Here is a 14142-nt window from a genome sequence, read left to right on the forward strand (position 1 = left end):
TTCGAGTACTTATTCATGCCCATGGGCCTCCGGAACGCTGGAGCCACTTTCCAGCGCATGAAGAACACCATTTTCGCCCACCTAGACTGCACGTACGTCTACCTAGATGATGTCCTAGTATTCTCAGCCGATGAAGAGCAGCATACCCGCGATCTTTCAGCTGTGTTCGAAGTGCTGGAAAAATATGGCCTGCGTATAGCTCTCGAGAAATGCTCATTTTTCCAGACCAGTGTGGATTTCCTCGGACACAGGATAACAGCCGATGGCGTACGACCACCTGAGTCCAGGACAGCAGCTATACGCGACTTTCCAGAGCCTACCGACTCCGCTTCTCTACATAGATTTCTCGGTATGGCTAGCTATTACCGTCGTATGATACCCGGCCTCGCTGATATTGTTCATCCTCTGTCAGAACTTGGCAGATTACAGCCCAATGCCAAACAATTTGTGCTACAGGAGAACGAAAAGTCTGCCTTCAACAACGTCAAACAAGCACTAACTGACGCCTGTACACTACCTCACCCGAAGCCTGATTGCATGCACCTGCAGCTGGTCACCGACTGCTCATCTGTTGCTGCCGGAGCAGCGCTCCATCAGATGGTAGACGGTCTCCCTCGTCCCATATCCTTCTTCTCAAAGAAGTTAACCACCGCTCAGCGCAAGTACTCGGTCTACGACCGCGAACTACTAGCAGCATACTACGCCGTAGTACACTTTCGACACTTCCTAGAGGGCCGTTCTGTTACTCTGTTGACGGATCACAAGCCGCTGGTATCGGCATTCAAAAGTCCACACGTTGCCAAATCCGACCGTCAACAGCGCCATTGGTCCTATGTCACCGAGTACGTGTCAGATGTACAATATATCAGAGGTGCAGAGAACACCGTCGCAGACTGTCTCTCACGCAGCGTGAACGCTGTCCAAGTTGACGTATTTGACCTACCGGCCATCGCACGTGCTCAGGCGGAAGACGAAGAAACCAAGTCTGCTGCCCACAATCTTACTGCCTTCAAACTCTCTGGTGACTTGTCAGTGCTGTGCGATACGTCTACGCCTCACCCCCGGCCATTTCTACCACAGCCCTGCCGTCTACCTGTATTTCAACGTCTCCACAGCCTATCTCACCCGGGCATTCATGGCAGCATCCGCCTGCTCAAATCATGCTACGTCTGGCCGCGCATCGAGCAGGACGTGAAAGCCTGGGTCCGCAGCTGCTCAGCGTGTCAACAAGCCAAAATCTGTCGCCATACGAAGTCCCCTTGGGCCAACTTTGCTGTGCCGAGTGCGCGCTTCAAGTGATTGCACTTGGATATCGTAGGTCCCCTTCCACCAGCGATTGACGTGGGCCACCCACACGCTACACCGTACCGCTACCTATTGACGTGCATCGACCGTGTAACAGCGTTGCCTGAATTCCACACCCTATTTTTTACACACGTTTTCTTTGATCGAAAACTGAACAGTGACTAAGCTATTCCATGTTTGTGATTGACGGAATTTCTATCGGCATAACGGACACACACAACAATGTGGAATAGGAGTGTTGCCACCAACAGATTTCTCTAAACATTAGATGAGAAAGAAAACACATATAAATAATACTATTGAAGCATATACCATCATAAACCGATGAATATTAGAATACCGCTAATTCTTTCCCTAATAAGGTAAATGATAATAACGTAACATAATTATTTTACTGAACAAAAATCACCTAATATTTCCTCCTTTTAAAGGGTCTTAAGAGTTGTCTGACCTATCACTGTCATAGTCACCGTCGTATTCAAATTGTGGCACTTGTGATTGTGAAGAGGGATCCGAGTCTGAGGAGGTAGTATATGGATTCTCTACGGTATTTTCTTGATCAGTATTACTATCACTGAGGAAATCTCTGTCAGGGTTTTCCCCAGTACTACTGACATAGTCTTCGCTAAGATCTTCTACTGTATGGATCGGAAACACGTCATTTGGCTCATTAAAACGTAGCACACTTTGGTCGTCGCTACTAGTATTTTCTGGGTCATTCTCTTGATTTTCTGTATTTAGGGAATCCTCTGTATGGAAAAGCTCTTCAGTTGGTCCATCATTGTTTATCTCATTTTGGTCGTCATTACTAGTATTTTCTGATTCATTCTGCTGATTTTCTGTATTTAGGTTATCCTTTGTATGGAAAAGCTCTTCACTTGGTCCATCATTATTTACCTCATTTTCACGTACCTTAAGTTGCGACACCTGTAGAAGAAGCAATATGTTACTCTCTCCGTTTCAGCTAAATAACTGGACCTCACAAACCTACACCTTGACCATGTTATCTTCCTCTGCTAAGCACCCTTCTCTTCTATCATTGCAATTTTACGACTGTTAGTGTATAGATATAGATATTTAATGGAAAATTTGGTTATCAGCAATCCATTTTACGTATAACCTTAACTAAACATAACTTTGCACACAATAAGCTGGAGGCCCCAGAGCAGATAGAAAATGTGGAAATATTTTTCCACACTGTGTAGTAATCCGTCCACGTTATCCACGCCAGTTGCCAACACTCGCTAGATTCCCTCACCATGAGCGATATTTCCACGAAACGGCAACGCTGCCGTGTAAGCCGCTGGCCAGAGGCAGTACCGTTGACGGAGATTACCGCAGCCTCTGTGGCCAGTGCCTTCTTCACTCACTGGGTGTCACGCTTCGGTGTCCCACTATATGTGGTGACTGACCGTGGTACCCAATTCGAGTCAGAATTGTTCCAAGAGATATCACGACGGGTCGGTTTCCATCGTCTACGCACCACGTCCTACCACCCCCCAGTCTAACGGCTTGATTGAGCGCCTTCACCGTGTGATCAAGACATCTATGATGGCGCGACGTCAATGCTGGTTATCTGCACTGCCCGTAGTGATGCTCGGAGTCCGCTTACTACCCGGCGAGTCTGGCATATCGCCATTCACTGCCGCTACAGGCAGCCAGCTTATGTGTCCTCGCGTCCTAGTCAACACTGAATTAGACTCCGCCCGTGTTCAACACGAATTCGTCCGTGACCTCTGCGCACGTATGTCAGAACTTGATTTTCACCAGCTCACTGCAACGACTGACCACTCTTCTGCTAAGCTGTTTGTTCCACACCAGCTGATGAGTTGTGCCCAGGTCTGGGTTAGAGTGGACCGTGTCCGTAAGCCCCTTGAAGCGCCGTACCGCGGCCCCTTCAAGGTGCTCCGACGTTCTGACAAAACGTTCACCATACTACTTCCGTCCGGTGCTAACGAAACAGTTTCCATCGACAGGTTGAAACCGGCTCATCTCCCAACACCGCCAGCAGCAGCATCTACTCTAGCGCCAGTTCCTTCCGCGAATGATGGACTCGATGAACCACAGCGCACCACTAACGTACCCACATCCGAGCCAGAGGATACTCCACGTGCACCAATGTATACCAGAACAAGACGTAAAGTCACGTTCAAGCAAGACCCAAATTCCTCCTATTATTGACCTCCGTACATCTGATATGCTCCGCATCTGGTGGTGGGAGTCCTGTAGCGTCCTGCGGCAAATGCAGTACACGAAGTTTGTTCCATAAATGCATGTGTTATTAAGAACTCCTATTTACTCATGTACAAGTGTTATTATGTTAAATATTGAAAATGTGTGTACCCGTTGCTATGTTTGTTTGGGCCCGTGTCGCTGTGATCGGATGTAAATTATTCTTCGCTTTTAATTTCATAATATTTCACACTTGTAATTAATATCTTTAGAATTTGTACTTATGATATTTTCCCCATGTCTGTTTGTCAATCTGTTATCTAATTGTTATACATTATACCTGACTCCTGATTGGTCCACGTTGGCAAACCTCCCACAATGCTCTGCTATGTTAACTATAAATAGAGCTAATAAACGCAGGTGACAGACAGTCTCTGTGAAGAAGTCAGTACCGCTGCATAACCCGAACCGCCTAGTCAATCCCTGACCCCAACTACAGTGGTGACTACCACCACAGATCGTTACTGATAATTACGCCGAGATCTTTTTCACTATCCACTTATATGGATATATATATATATATATATATATATATATATATATATATATATATGTATATATATGCATATATATGTATATATGTATATATATGCATATATATATGTATATATATGTATATGTATATATATGCATATATATACATATACATATGTATATATATGTATATATATATACATATATATATATGCATATATATATACATTATATATATATATATATATATATATATATATATACGTATGTATGTATGTATATATCAAGGACTACTATTACACAGGACGTGCGCACCCAGATCCCTGGGTCCGCTAGCGGAGGCCATTGCTTTCTTTGTAACCTAACATTTTATGTTGGGCAAATATATCAAAACTAGAAACCTAACATTGTATATAGGACAAATATATCATCTATTGACTTATTCAATGCAGTATAATTTAATATAAAGTTTGTAGTGAAATAAGAAACTATTTTTAAGGCACTGTTATGCTTTGAAATGCCAATTTTAGCCGGACTTAGCAGGTATTATTGTATGAGGTTAGTGGACACCAGGGTTGGCGATTTTTTTTCTTTTCTTTTTAAAAAATATAGAAAATCTATATTTTTATTTAAATCAGATTTATTTGATTTAAATGGGTTTTTTATATATTTTAAATATTATGGGATTGCTATCTGATATGCGATCTGATTGCTAAAAGACATTTTTAGCATACCAATATAAGGAGCAATGTTATATAGACTGGCCACAAGTATACAAGGAACGGTATATGCCTACATGTAATATATATATATATAAATATATCACTGTGCAGCCCACAACAAGTTTCAACAAGATTCTTGTTGAAATTTGTTTTAGGTAAGCAGCTTCTCACTGAGTCAGTTGCTGCTTTGGAATCAACCAGGATGTCTTCTGGACCTGGGAGAGTGGTTCCTTCAGGCAGAAAAAATCATCCTGTCAGGAATTATTTTGAAAAACTACCAACAACTTCTGGGAAAGGCTACCGAGCTAAATGCAAAGACTGCAGCCAGGAACTACAGGGCATTGTGTCAAGATTAAAATCTCACAGAGATAAATGCCAAGGTCAGCCACAGCATACAGAAGAAGAAATTGATGACCCAGGTAAATGATTTTACTTATATTGTATACGCAACTATATAAATTTGGTGAACAATGGAGAGCATGTGCAATGAAAATGTGAAGGCCTAAAGAGATGATACTTCAACTTCATTACTTCTAAATTTGGGTAATGACTATATCACTATGATATACTGTATGCACTCAACTTTGGATTTGGTTTGTCAGACCCCACTTTACCTGAGTTTTTTTTCATGTCATATAAATATTTCATCATTTATATCTATGGGTAAATAATAATTTCTTCTTTTTTATCTTTTTTTTTATGACTGATATGTTGAATTTTACTTAGCTTTGTTTCAATTTTGTTTGTTTTCGATGGTGATGGTATCATTTGGAATGCATTATAATTGTGTTGACTAGGGAATCATAGTTCATTATCATTTCATTTTGTTTTGTTTTTTATCTGTCGTTATTCCGGGTAACTATTACCTACACTGCAAAAGACCAGTGTGTCAGGAACATTCAACCCCGGTCTGCAATGACTGCAATTAGATTCTTCAGTATCACAAAGTCAAAATAATTACCTCCGATTTTTTTCAGATTTTATGGTTTATGAAACACATTTATTATTCATTTGTTGTGGGTCTGCTTTTCCCTAAGATAGTTGGGACATTGGTCTCTACAAAATAAGGATGACTAACCGCTTCACGTTTCCTGTTTTCAGTCAAGTACCCTCTAAAGTCAGCAATACCTTATTTTTCATCATTTTTTTCATAAAAAAATATTTCTAACAATTATAGTCACTTTCAAGCATGTAAATGGAAGAAGATAAGTTGAAGTACATATGTTTTGATTTCTATGTCACTAAATGCAGTGAAAGTTTTTTTTTCTGTTTGGGGTAAAAAAAATTACCCCCGATTTTTTCAGATTTTATGTTTTTTTGAAACACATTTATTATTCATTTGTTGTGGTTCTGTTTTTCCTTAAAGATAGTTGGGACATTGGTCTCTACAAAATGATGATGACCAACCGCTTCACGTTTCATGTTTTCAGTCAAGTACCCTCTAAAGTCAGCAATACCTTATTTTTCATAATTTTTTTGTAATTTTCATTAAAAAATATTTCTAACAATTATAGTCACTTTCAAGCATGTAAATGGAAGAAGATAAGTTGAAGTACATATGTTTTGATTTCTATATCACTAAATGCAGTGGAAGTATTTTTTTTTTTTTTTTGGGGGGGGGGGTTCTGTCAGACCCCGCTTTACCTGAGGCGTTTCTCCAAAAAAGCTTTTCCTAAGCAGGGTTAAAAGTGGACTGAATCCTGTGTGGGCTGAATTCCAAGCCCACCTATTTCATATCCTGTTGATTAATTATTTCCAAATAATTTAGCGGCTTGTGTGAATATGATCATTATCTAAAAAAATAACTACTGTACTCAAAAGCAGCCTAAATCACACTGTCATCTATTTATTCATTTATAAATTATGCAATATGCTAAATTTTTCTGTTTCCATTTCAGGATCTGTATCAACAGCTTCAATCCCTTCATCATCGGCTCCGCTTGAATTATCTGCAAACCTGACTGCACCATTAAAAAGGTCACTATCAGACTCCTCCACAGGCGCCACTTCTGCTAAATCATTTTCATCTAAAAGAAAGTCATCAACATCTCTGGACAGATTTATCATAAAAACTTCAGCCTCTCAAAAGGAAAATCTCGACAAAGAAATTGCAAGAATTATATTTGCTACAAATTCACCATTTCGTCTTGTTCAGCGTCCTCAGTTTCTCAAAATGGTTTTGAAACCTGAGGCCAGGTTATATTCCTCCATCCAGAAAAGATATTGCTGATAAGTACTTGGATCTTGTGTATGAAAAGGAATATAAAAAGTATGCAGATGACCTGAATAATGAAACTGTATGTCTTTCAATTGACGGGTGGTCTAACATCCATAATGAGCCCATAATATGTGTCACTCTAACAACATCCACTGGTCAGATTTATTTAGTTGACACAATAGACACATCAGGGAAACCTCACACTGCTGAATATCTTCTACAACTTGTACAAAATTCGATCAAGAAGGCTGAACAAGATTTTGGTTGTCACATTGGAAGTGTTGTGACAGACAATACAGCAAATGTCACTAAGATGAGAAAACTGTTGGAGGAATCGAGTGAACCTGAGCATTACGTCCTCACATACGGCTTATACCGTTCCTTGTATACTTGTGGCAAGTCTATATAATACTGCTCCTTATATTGATATGCTAAAAATGTCCTTTAGCAATCAGATCGCATATCAGATAGCAATCCCACAATATTTAAAATCTATAAAAAAAAAAATATTTAAATCAAATAAATCTGCTTTCAATAAAAAAAAATCGATTTTCTATATTTTTTAAAAAGATAAAAAAAAAAAAAAAAAATCGCCAACCCTGATATCCACTAACCTCGTACAATAATACTTGTTAAGTCCGGCTAAAATTGGCATTTCAAAGCATAACAGTGCCTTAAAAATAGTTTCTTATTTCACTATAAACTTTATATTAAATTATACTGCATTGAATAAGTCAATAGTTGATATATTTGTCCTATATACAATGTTAGGTTTCTAGTTTTGATATATTTGTCCAATATAAAATGTTAGGTTACAAAGAAAGCAATGACCACCGCTAGCGAACCCAGGGATCTGGGTGAGCACGTCCAGTGTAATAGTAGACCTTAGTATATATGTATATGTATATATAGGCTATTGTGAAACCTGTGATCAAAGGGAAATTTGATCCCCAAAGCCTGAGTTCATTCAGCCCAGTCTCAAATTTGACATTCCAGTCGAAAATATTAGAAAATGTGTTTCTGTCTCAACTGAATGAACATCTTAGTGCCGTGGGGGCGCTCCCCGATGCTCAATCTGCATACCGACGACTCTATTCTACGGAGACTTTATTATGTTCAGTGGTTAGTGATATGAGAGGCCTCCTTAATGATGGCAAATGTGGTATGCTGTTGAAATTAGATCTTAGTGCTGCTTTTGACACCGTGGTACATGAAACTTTACTAAATGTTTGTGAGAACTTTGGGATTGGGGGATCTGCACTACAATATCTGAGGAGTTATCTTAAAGATAGAACTTACCGAGTGCAGATTGGAGACTGTTTCTCGGATATGAAGCCATTATTAAGGGGGGTTCCGCAAAGCAGTGTCCTTGGTCCTATCCTCTTTTGTCTGTACACGGGTGAACTATCCAATGTGTTAGAGAAGCATGGAGTGGGTTTTAAACTATTTGCGGATGATGCGCAATTTTACTTGTCAGTGGATAATATACAAGAAACGGAGGCACACCTTGGGGCTATCATGTTGGACATTAAGCAATGGATGGACCATCGCGAACTCAAGTTTAATGAAAGTAAAACTGAGGGCCTTTTTGTTGGACGAAGGATGGACTTCGATAGACTACAAATTCGAGATTTGTGTATCAATGAGGTTAAACTTGCAGTCAGTGACAGTGTAAAGGATCTTGGAGTTTTGCTGGACAGTGAACTGACCCTCAAGAATCAAATTACTCAATCTGTGATTTTAGCTGGGTGTAATTTGCGAAATATTGCATTTGTTAAGAAGTAAGTTGATGATTGTACGTTGGAAAAGCTGATTCATAATCATGTGCTCAGCAAAATTGATTATTGTAATTCTCTTTATTATGGTCTTCCAAACCATTTATTAAAGAAACTTCAAATGTTTATGAATCGTGCTGCAAGATTGATCAAGGGTGTATCGAGAAAGGAGCGAATCACCCCTATCCTCATTGACCTACACTGGCTGCCTGTTAAGGCACGGATAATTTTCAAACAATGTGTCATTATATATCAAGTGATGAAGTTCGGGAAACCAAAATATTTGAAGGACATGTCGATGGACTTTCAAGTCGATACCGATGTTACTCTGAGACATAGTGTTGAACAACACCGACTTCAGGAACCTCGGTACCGTACAGAAGCGGGACGAAGAGCCTTCGAAAGAAGTGCACCTAGACTATACAATAGACTCCCAGCGAACGTCAAATCATCTGAAACGATTTCCGATTTTAAGAAGAAATTGAAAACCTATTTGTTTGCGGAGTCCTATGATCTGGCTCACAAGGTGATTAGAGACAACTACAAGTGCTGAGGAAGTTATCGTTCGGGGCATGGAGCGTTACATTGTAACGGAATGCCCCTAGAACTCAATCAACAAGTAACAAGTAACAAGTGTGTGTGTGTGTGTGTGTGTATTTACCTAGTTGTATTTACCTAGTTGTATTTACCTAGTTGTATTTTACAGGAAGGGGAGCTATGCTCGTGTTGTCCCGTCTTCATATCTCATTTTATCTAAAATATTTTTAAATTCATGTATTGTTTTTGCACACACCACTTTCTCATCTAACTTGTTCCAACTGTCGTGGTGTGTGTGTGTGTGTGTGTGTGTGTGTGTGTGTGTGTGTGTGTGTGTGTGTGTGTGTGTGTGTGTGTGTGTGTGTGTGTGTGTGTGTGTGTGCGCGCGCGCGCGCGCCTTTGCAGCGACGGCGCGATGTTGCCATTAGGATAGAAAAGCTGGTAAACAGAGAGCTACCTATTTCGCAAGAGGCCTCAGCACACCTACACCACAGAGCGCAAATTCCGCTTGTTTCTCTTTAGCTCACTGCTGGACCACCGTGCTGGATAGGATGGGGAAGCACACCAGTACCAAACGAAGGAAGGAATAGAGAAGAACTGGTTTACCAACAGAGTATTTAACGAATACTTAGTAACCATGTAGTGCGCTGAAACAGTTGGTTGTTTTAAGAGAAAATTACATAACTTTATGGATGAGGAAGGTGATAAGGAACATGGAACCGCCTAGTGTAGGCCTTATGGTCTCCTGCAGTCTCTTCAATTCCTATGTTCTTACGTGCCAAGGTTCTATGACCAGTGCCCGAGGGAGTTTTCGACAGGCTATGATACTCAACTACTTGACTTCTTTTAAGTTTGATTCCAAGTGTAGAGAGAAGGTTGGACGGGGTAGAAAAAGCTTGACAGGAGAGACAAGAGAAATAAAGAAATGACGACAATTTTTTTTCTTTTAAGACCGATGGCAATAACAATCACGTTCACGTGTGTCGTCCTTCAAAAACCCACTCCCTCCTCCTCCTCCTCCTTTACATCCTAATTGGCCTCCCTGAGCGTCTCTGCGTCGACCAGCCTTCTCCACCCCTCTCTTGGAATCATTAATTATTATTATTTCTGTTATTATTATTATCATTATTATGATTATCATTATCATCATCACTACCACTATTATTATTATTATTATTATTATTATTATTATTATTATTATTATTATTATTATTATTATTATTATCATTATTATCATTATTATCATCATTATCATCATTATCATCATTATCATCATTATCATCATTATCATCATTACCATCACCATCATTACCATCATCATCATCATCATCATCATCATCATCATCATCATCATCATCATCATCATCATCATCATCATCATCATCATTATTGTTGTTATTATCATTATCATTATTGTTATCATTATTATCATTATTATTTTTATTACTATTACCATTATTATCATTATCATTTATCCACCGTTGCCATATGTCACACGGTGCTCCTTTCCTTTCACCTTCTTTCCAACTATCGAGTGTAGTGAGAGTGGTAGTAATGGGTCATGTCCTTTCCCGCCTCTGGTTCCATACCAAGTGCCTGTCTTCGCAGTCATGTCGCCCACCGCCACCACACACTCCCCAAGCTTTCCATCTCACCACTTCATTCCTTCCAGAGTTTTTCTTTTCATTTATTTTTCGTTTTTTTCGCCTATTTCTTCCTTCCCTAGGTGTTATTCTTGCCATCACTCTCCTTCAATGATTAGTTTAATTATAAATTTATTCATCTAAATTTACATTCACCCTATCTATCATCTATCGCTCTTTGTCAGCTTGCATCAGGCAATGGTTTTTGTAACTGTATGTCATATTCATTATCTTGATCTATGATGACTAGTTAGTGTCGATCAATAGATCTTTTCTTTGACAAACAGATAAGGTTTTCTGAAGTCACATCCATCTTGAAAAAATAAATTAAGAAAATAGCACGCAATATGAACACTGACAAATAACTTCAACCCTTCCAGGTGAAAAAAAAACATAATCCCTATCCTGAAATATCATAAAGCCAAAACAAATCTTTATCAAATATATCATCCTACAGATTCTCCTGTCCATCACATCTAAGTTGATGAGAGGACTAACTTTTGAAAGACTCAAAATGGTTACAGAGAGGGCCACCCCACCAACGTATTGTTTACAAATCAACCAGGAAGTACCAGAAAAATTCAGCAAGAATATTTGTTGATGGTAATAAATATGAATAATGAGGCTTTTGACAGTCCCATGTGGATCATGTAAATAAAAACTGTATCATAGAAAATTATATTTAAATCATGACAAAAACTGGTTGATAAAGCTACTTCTCGTCCTCACCTTTTCCTTGTACTCCTACTCCTCGTACTCCTCCTCCTTCTTCTCCTTCTCCTCCTACTCCTTCTCTTCCTCCTCCTCCTCTTATTTCTATTTTTTCTCCTAGCCAGTAGAACATTACAGCAACCATCTCAATGAGACCAAAAGATTACTCAACCAAAATAATCTGAATCAAAATTATCTAAAGCAGTGCCCGTAGCCGGTTTCTTAGAGACCGTGGATCTTCTACAAGAGAGAACCAAAGTAACAGAACGACTGACGAACGATGATTCTACACCATGACAGGCTCAGGCACATAAGGTTGCCTCCATTCATGGCATGACCTCTGTTCTCTCTATGAGGGTATCAACTTACTTCTTTATCTACTTCTTCCTCATGTACCGGGTGGCTACAAGAAATGAAAGTCAAGTAGTGGGAAGTACACTGTAATCTCTGATACCACTGACAACTAATGCGTGTGAATACAAAGAGAGCTGGCTCCCAACTGACGCCAAGCTGCCAATTTGGCGCGAACAGACATGCATCGCATTTGCGATATCCAATATAATTACAATATACACAATGATTACACATAATTACAATAAATAATAAAACAACAAACAACAAAACATATGACAATTTTATAAAGAGGGGGAAACATATAATTCCCCAAATAAGCAACACACCAGTACAATGTACAATAATAATGGTATGATATACAATCATACCACGCTAACACATCGCTCGGCCAGCACCACTCGGTGACCCCACCGAGCAAACAAGAAAAAGACTGACCGAGGCAAGGAGAATCCAAAATACACAAGGACAAACCACACACACACACCACATATGTAACAGTGGCAGACAAAAGTGTGGGAAAATGGATACAATAGCACACCCAATACATTAAATAAACACATGCATAATTAATTACATAAAGACAATACATACAAACACATAAAGGAACATAAGACTGGCGCCAGTTAACAAAAATACAAATACAGCAATTGCCGGACGTCCGGGACATGATACTTAATATCTAAACACGACAAAATACAATTCAAAACAGTACACTTAAAAGCTAAACAATAGTTACACATTATAACCAAGAAAAGGACACACACACAAAAAAATGGTAAACATCACAAAGAATACATAACAATACACAATGAAAGTTTAGGTAATTACAGGACCCCTTGACCTAAGGTCATAATTATGAGGGGTAGATAAACAAGGCATAGTTCTTACAGTGGGCCCTGGAGGAGGCCGGGTAAAGGCAGGGATAGGCACTTGAGTCTTCTTGAGCCTATCAGAGTGTGAAATCTCGCCAAGGCCTGTAGAAGGGTAAAAAATCCTGAACTTATTAGGGTGTAGGTCGTTCAGTCACCAAAAGGGGGCCCTCAAATTTACAATTCAATTTCGACTGGCGATCAGGCATGCTTTTGAAGACATGATCACCAACACCGATGGTCACAGGTTTTGCACGAGCATGTTGTTGTTTCAACATGTCGGCCTTTGAAACATCCAGTTTATCTCTTACAGAATTATAAATGGCATGCATCACATGACTCTGGATTTTACTATAGTCATCTAAATTGTAGAGGGGACGAGCAGGGCTGTCAAGCACATCATATGGGAGCCGTTTCTCAACTCCAAAGATAACATAATGAGGCGTTTTGCCCGTAGAAACATTAATGGTGCTATTGATACAAGCACTGACATGGGGAAGCCAATCCTTCCAAGACTCATGAAAATTACTAGCAAGGTGACGTAGGATCTCTAAAAATTTCCTGTTCGTCCTCTCAACAAGACCATTGGACGCCGGATGATAAGCAGTCACGAACGTCTGTTTGATGCCGTAACGTTCGCAAATACCTGCCAAAACCTCGCTCCTAAATTCCGTCCCATTATCACTAAGGAGCACCGAAGGAGTGGTGTATGGACACAACACCTGGGAAATTAAAGCATGTGCTACAACTGGTGCAGATTTGTTATGTAAGGGAGCTAAGACTACAAAACGACTAAAGTGGTCCACACACACAAGGACATACACAGAGCCTTGAGTGCTACGAGGCAGTTGCAAAAGGTCTATAGCCACAGTCTGAAAAGGGCGAGAAGGAGTAGGGTACTCTAAAAGGGGAGTAGTGCTCGTAGAACCTTTGTTCTGGGCACAAGAACTACACCGGGCCACATGAGAGGTAATGTCTAGTCGCATTTTAGGCCAATAATACTTCTTACGCGCCATGGCCAGAGATTTGTCACGAACTGGGTGACCAGCCTGAGAGGCATCATGAGCAAGGGACAAAACAACGGGAACTAGAGACTCAGGGATCACTAGCTGTGCCACATCTTGCTCAAACACTTCCACATTACGAATTAGAACCTTGTCCTGCAGGGAAAATTGGGACAGCGGTACTGGTAAAGCTGGTAAGAGGGAATCATCACCAGACGCCAAAGCATAAATGACTGCAGACCAAACAGGGTCTTCACGCTGAGCTTTGGCCAGATCTTGCAGGGAAAAGTTATGAATC

At 39.9% G+C, this 14142-nt stretch overlaps 1 protein-coding gene across 1 annotated transcript; it reads left to right on the plus strand.

The window, feature by feature from the left end:
- The first annotated feature begins 2856 nt into the window (after positions 1 to 2856).
- On the plus strand, positions 2857 to 3486 carry LOC143026118 (uncharacterized). The gene has a single exon (XM_076186119.1). The coding sequence runs from the start codon at positions 2857 to 2859 to the stop codon at positions 3484 to 3486; it is 630 nt and encodes a 209-aa protein (XP_076042234.1).
- Positions 3487 to 14142: the final 10656 nt, after the last annotated feature.

Source organism: Oratosquilla oratoria, chromosome 6 (genome assembly GCF_046742065.1).
Source record: "Oratosquilla oratoria isolate Oo_2021 chromosome 6, ASM4674206v1, whole genome shotgun sequence".
NCBI classification, from domain to species: domain Eukaryota; kingdom Metazoa; phylum Arthropoda; class Malacostraca; order Stomatopoda; family Squillidae; genus Oratosquilla; species Oratosquilla oratoria.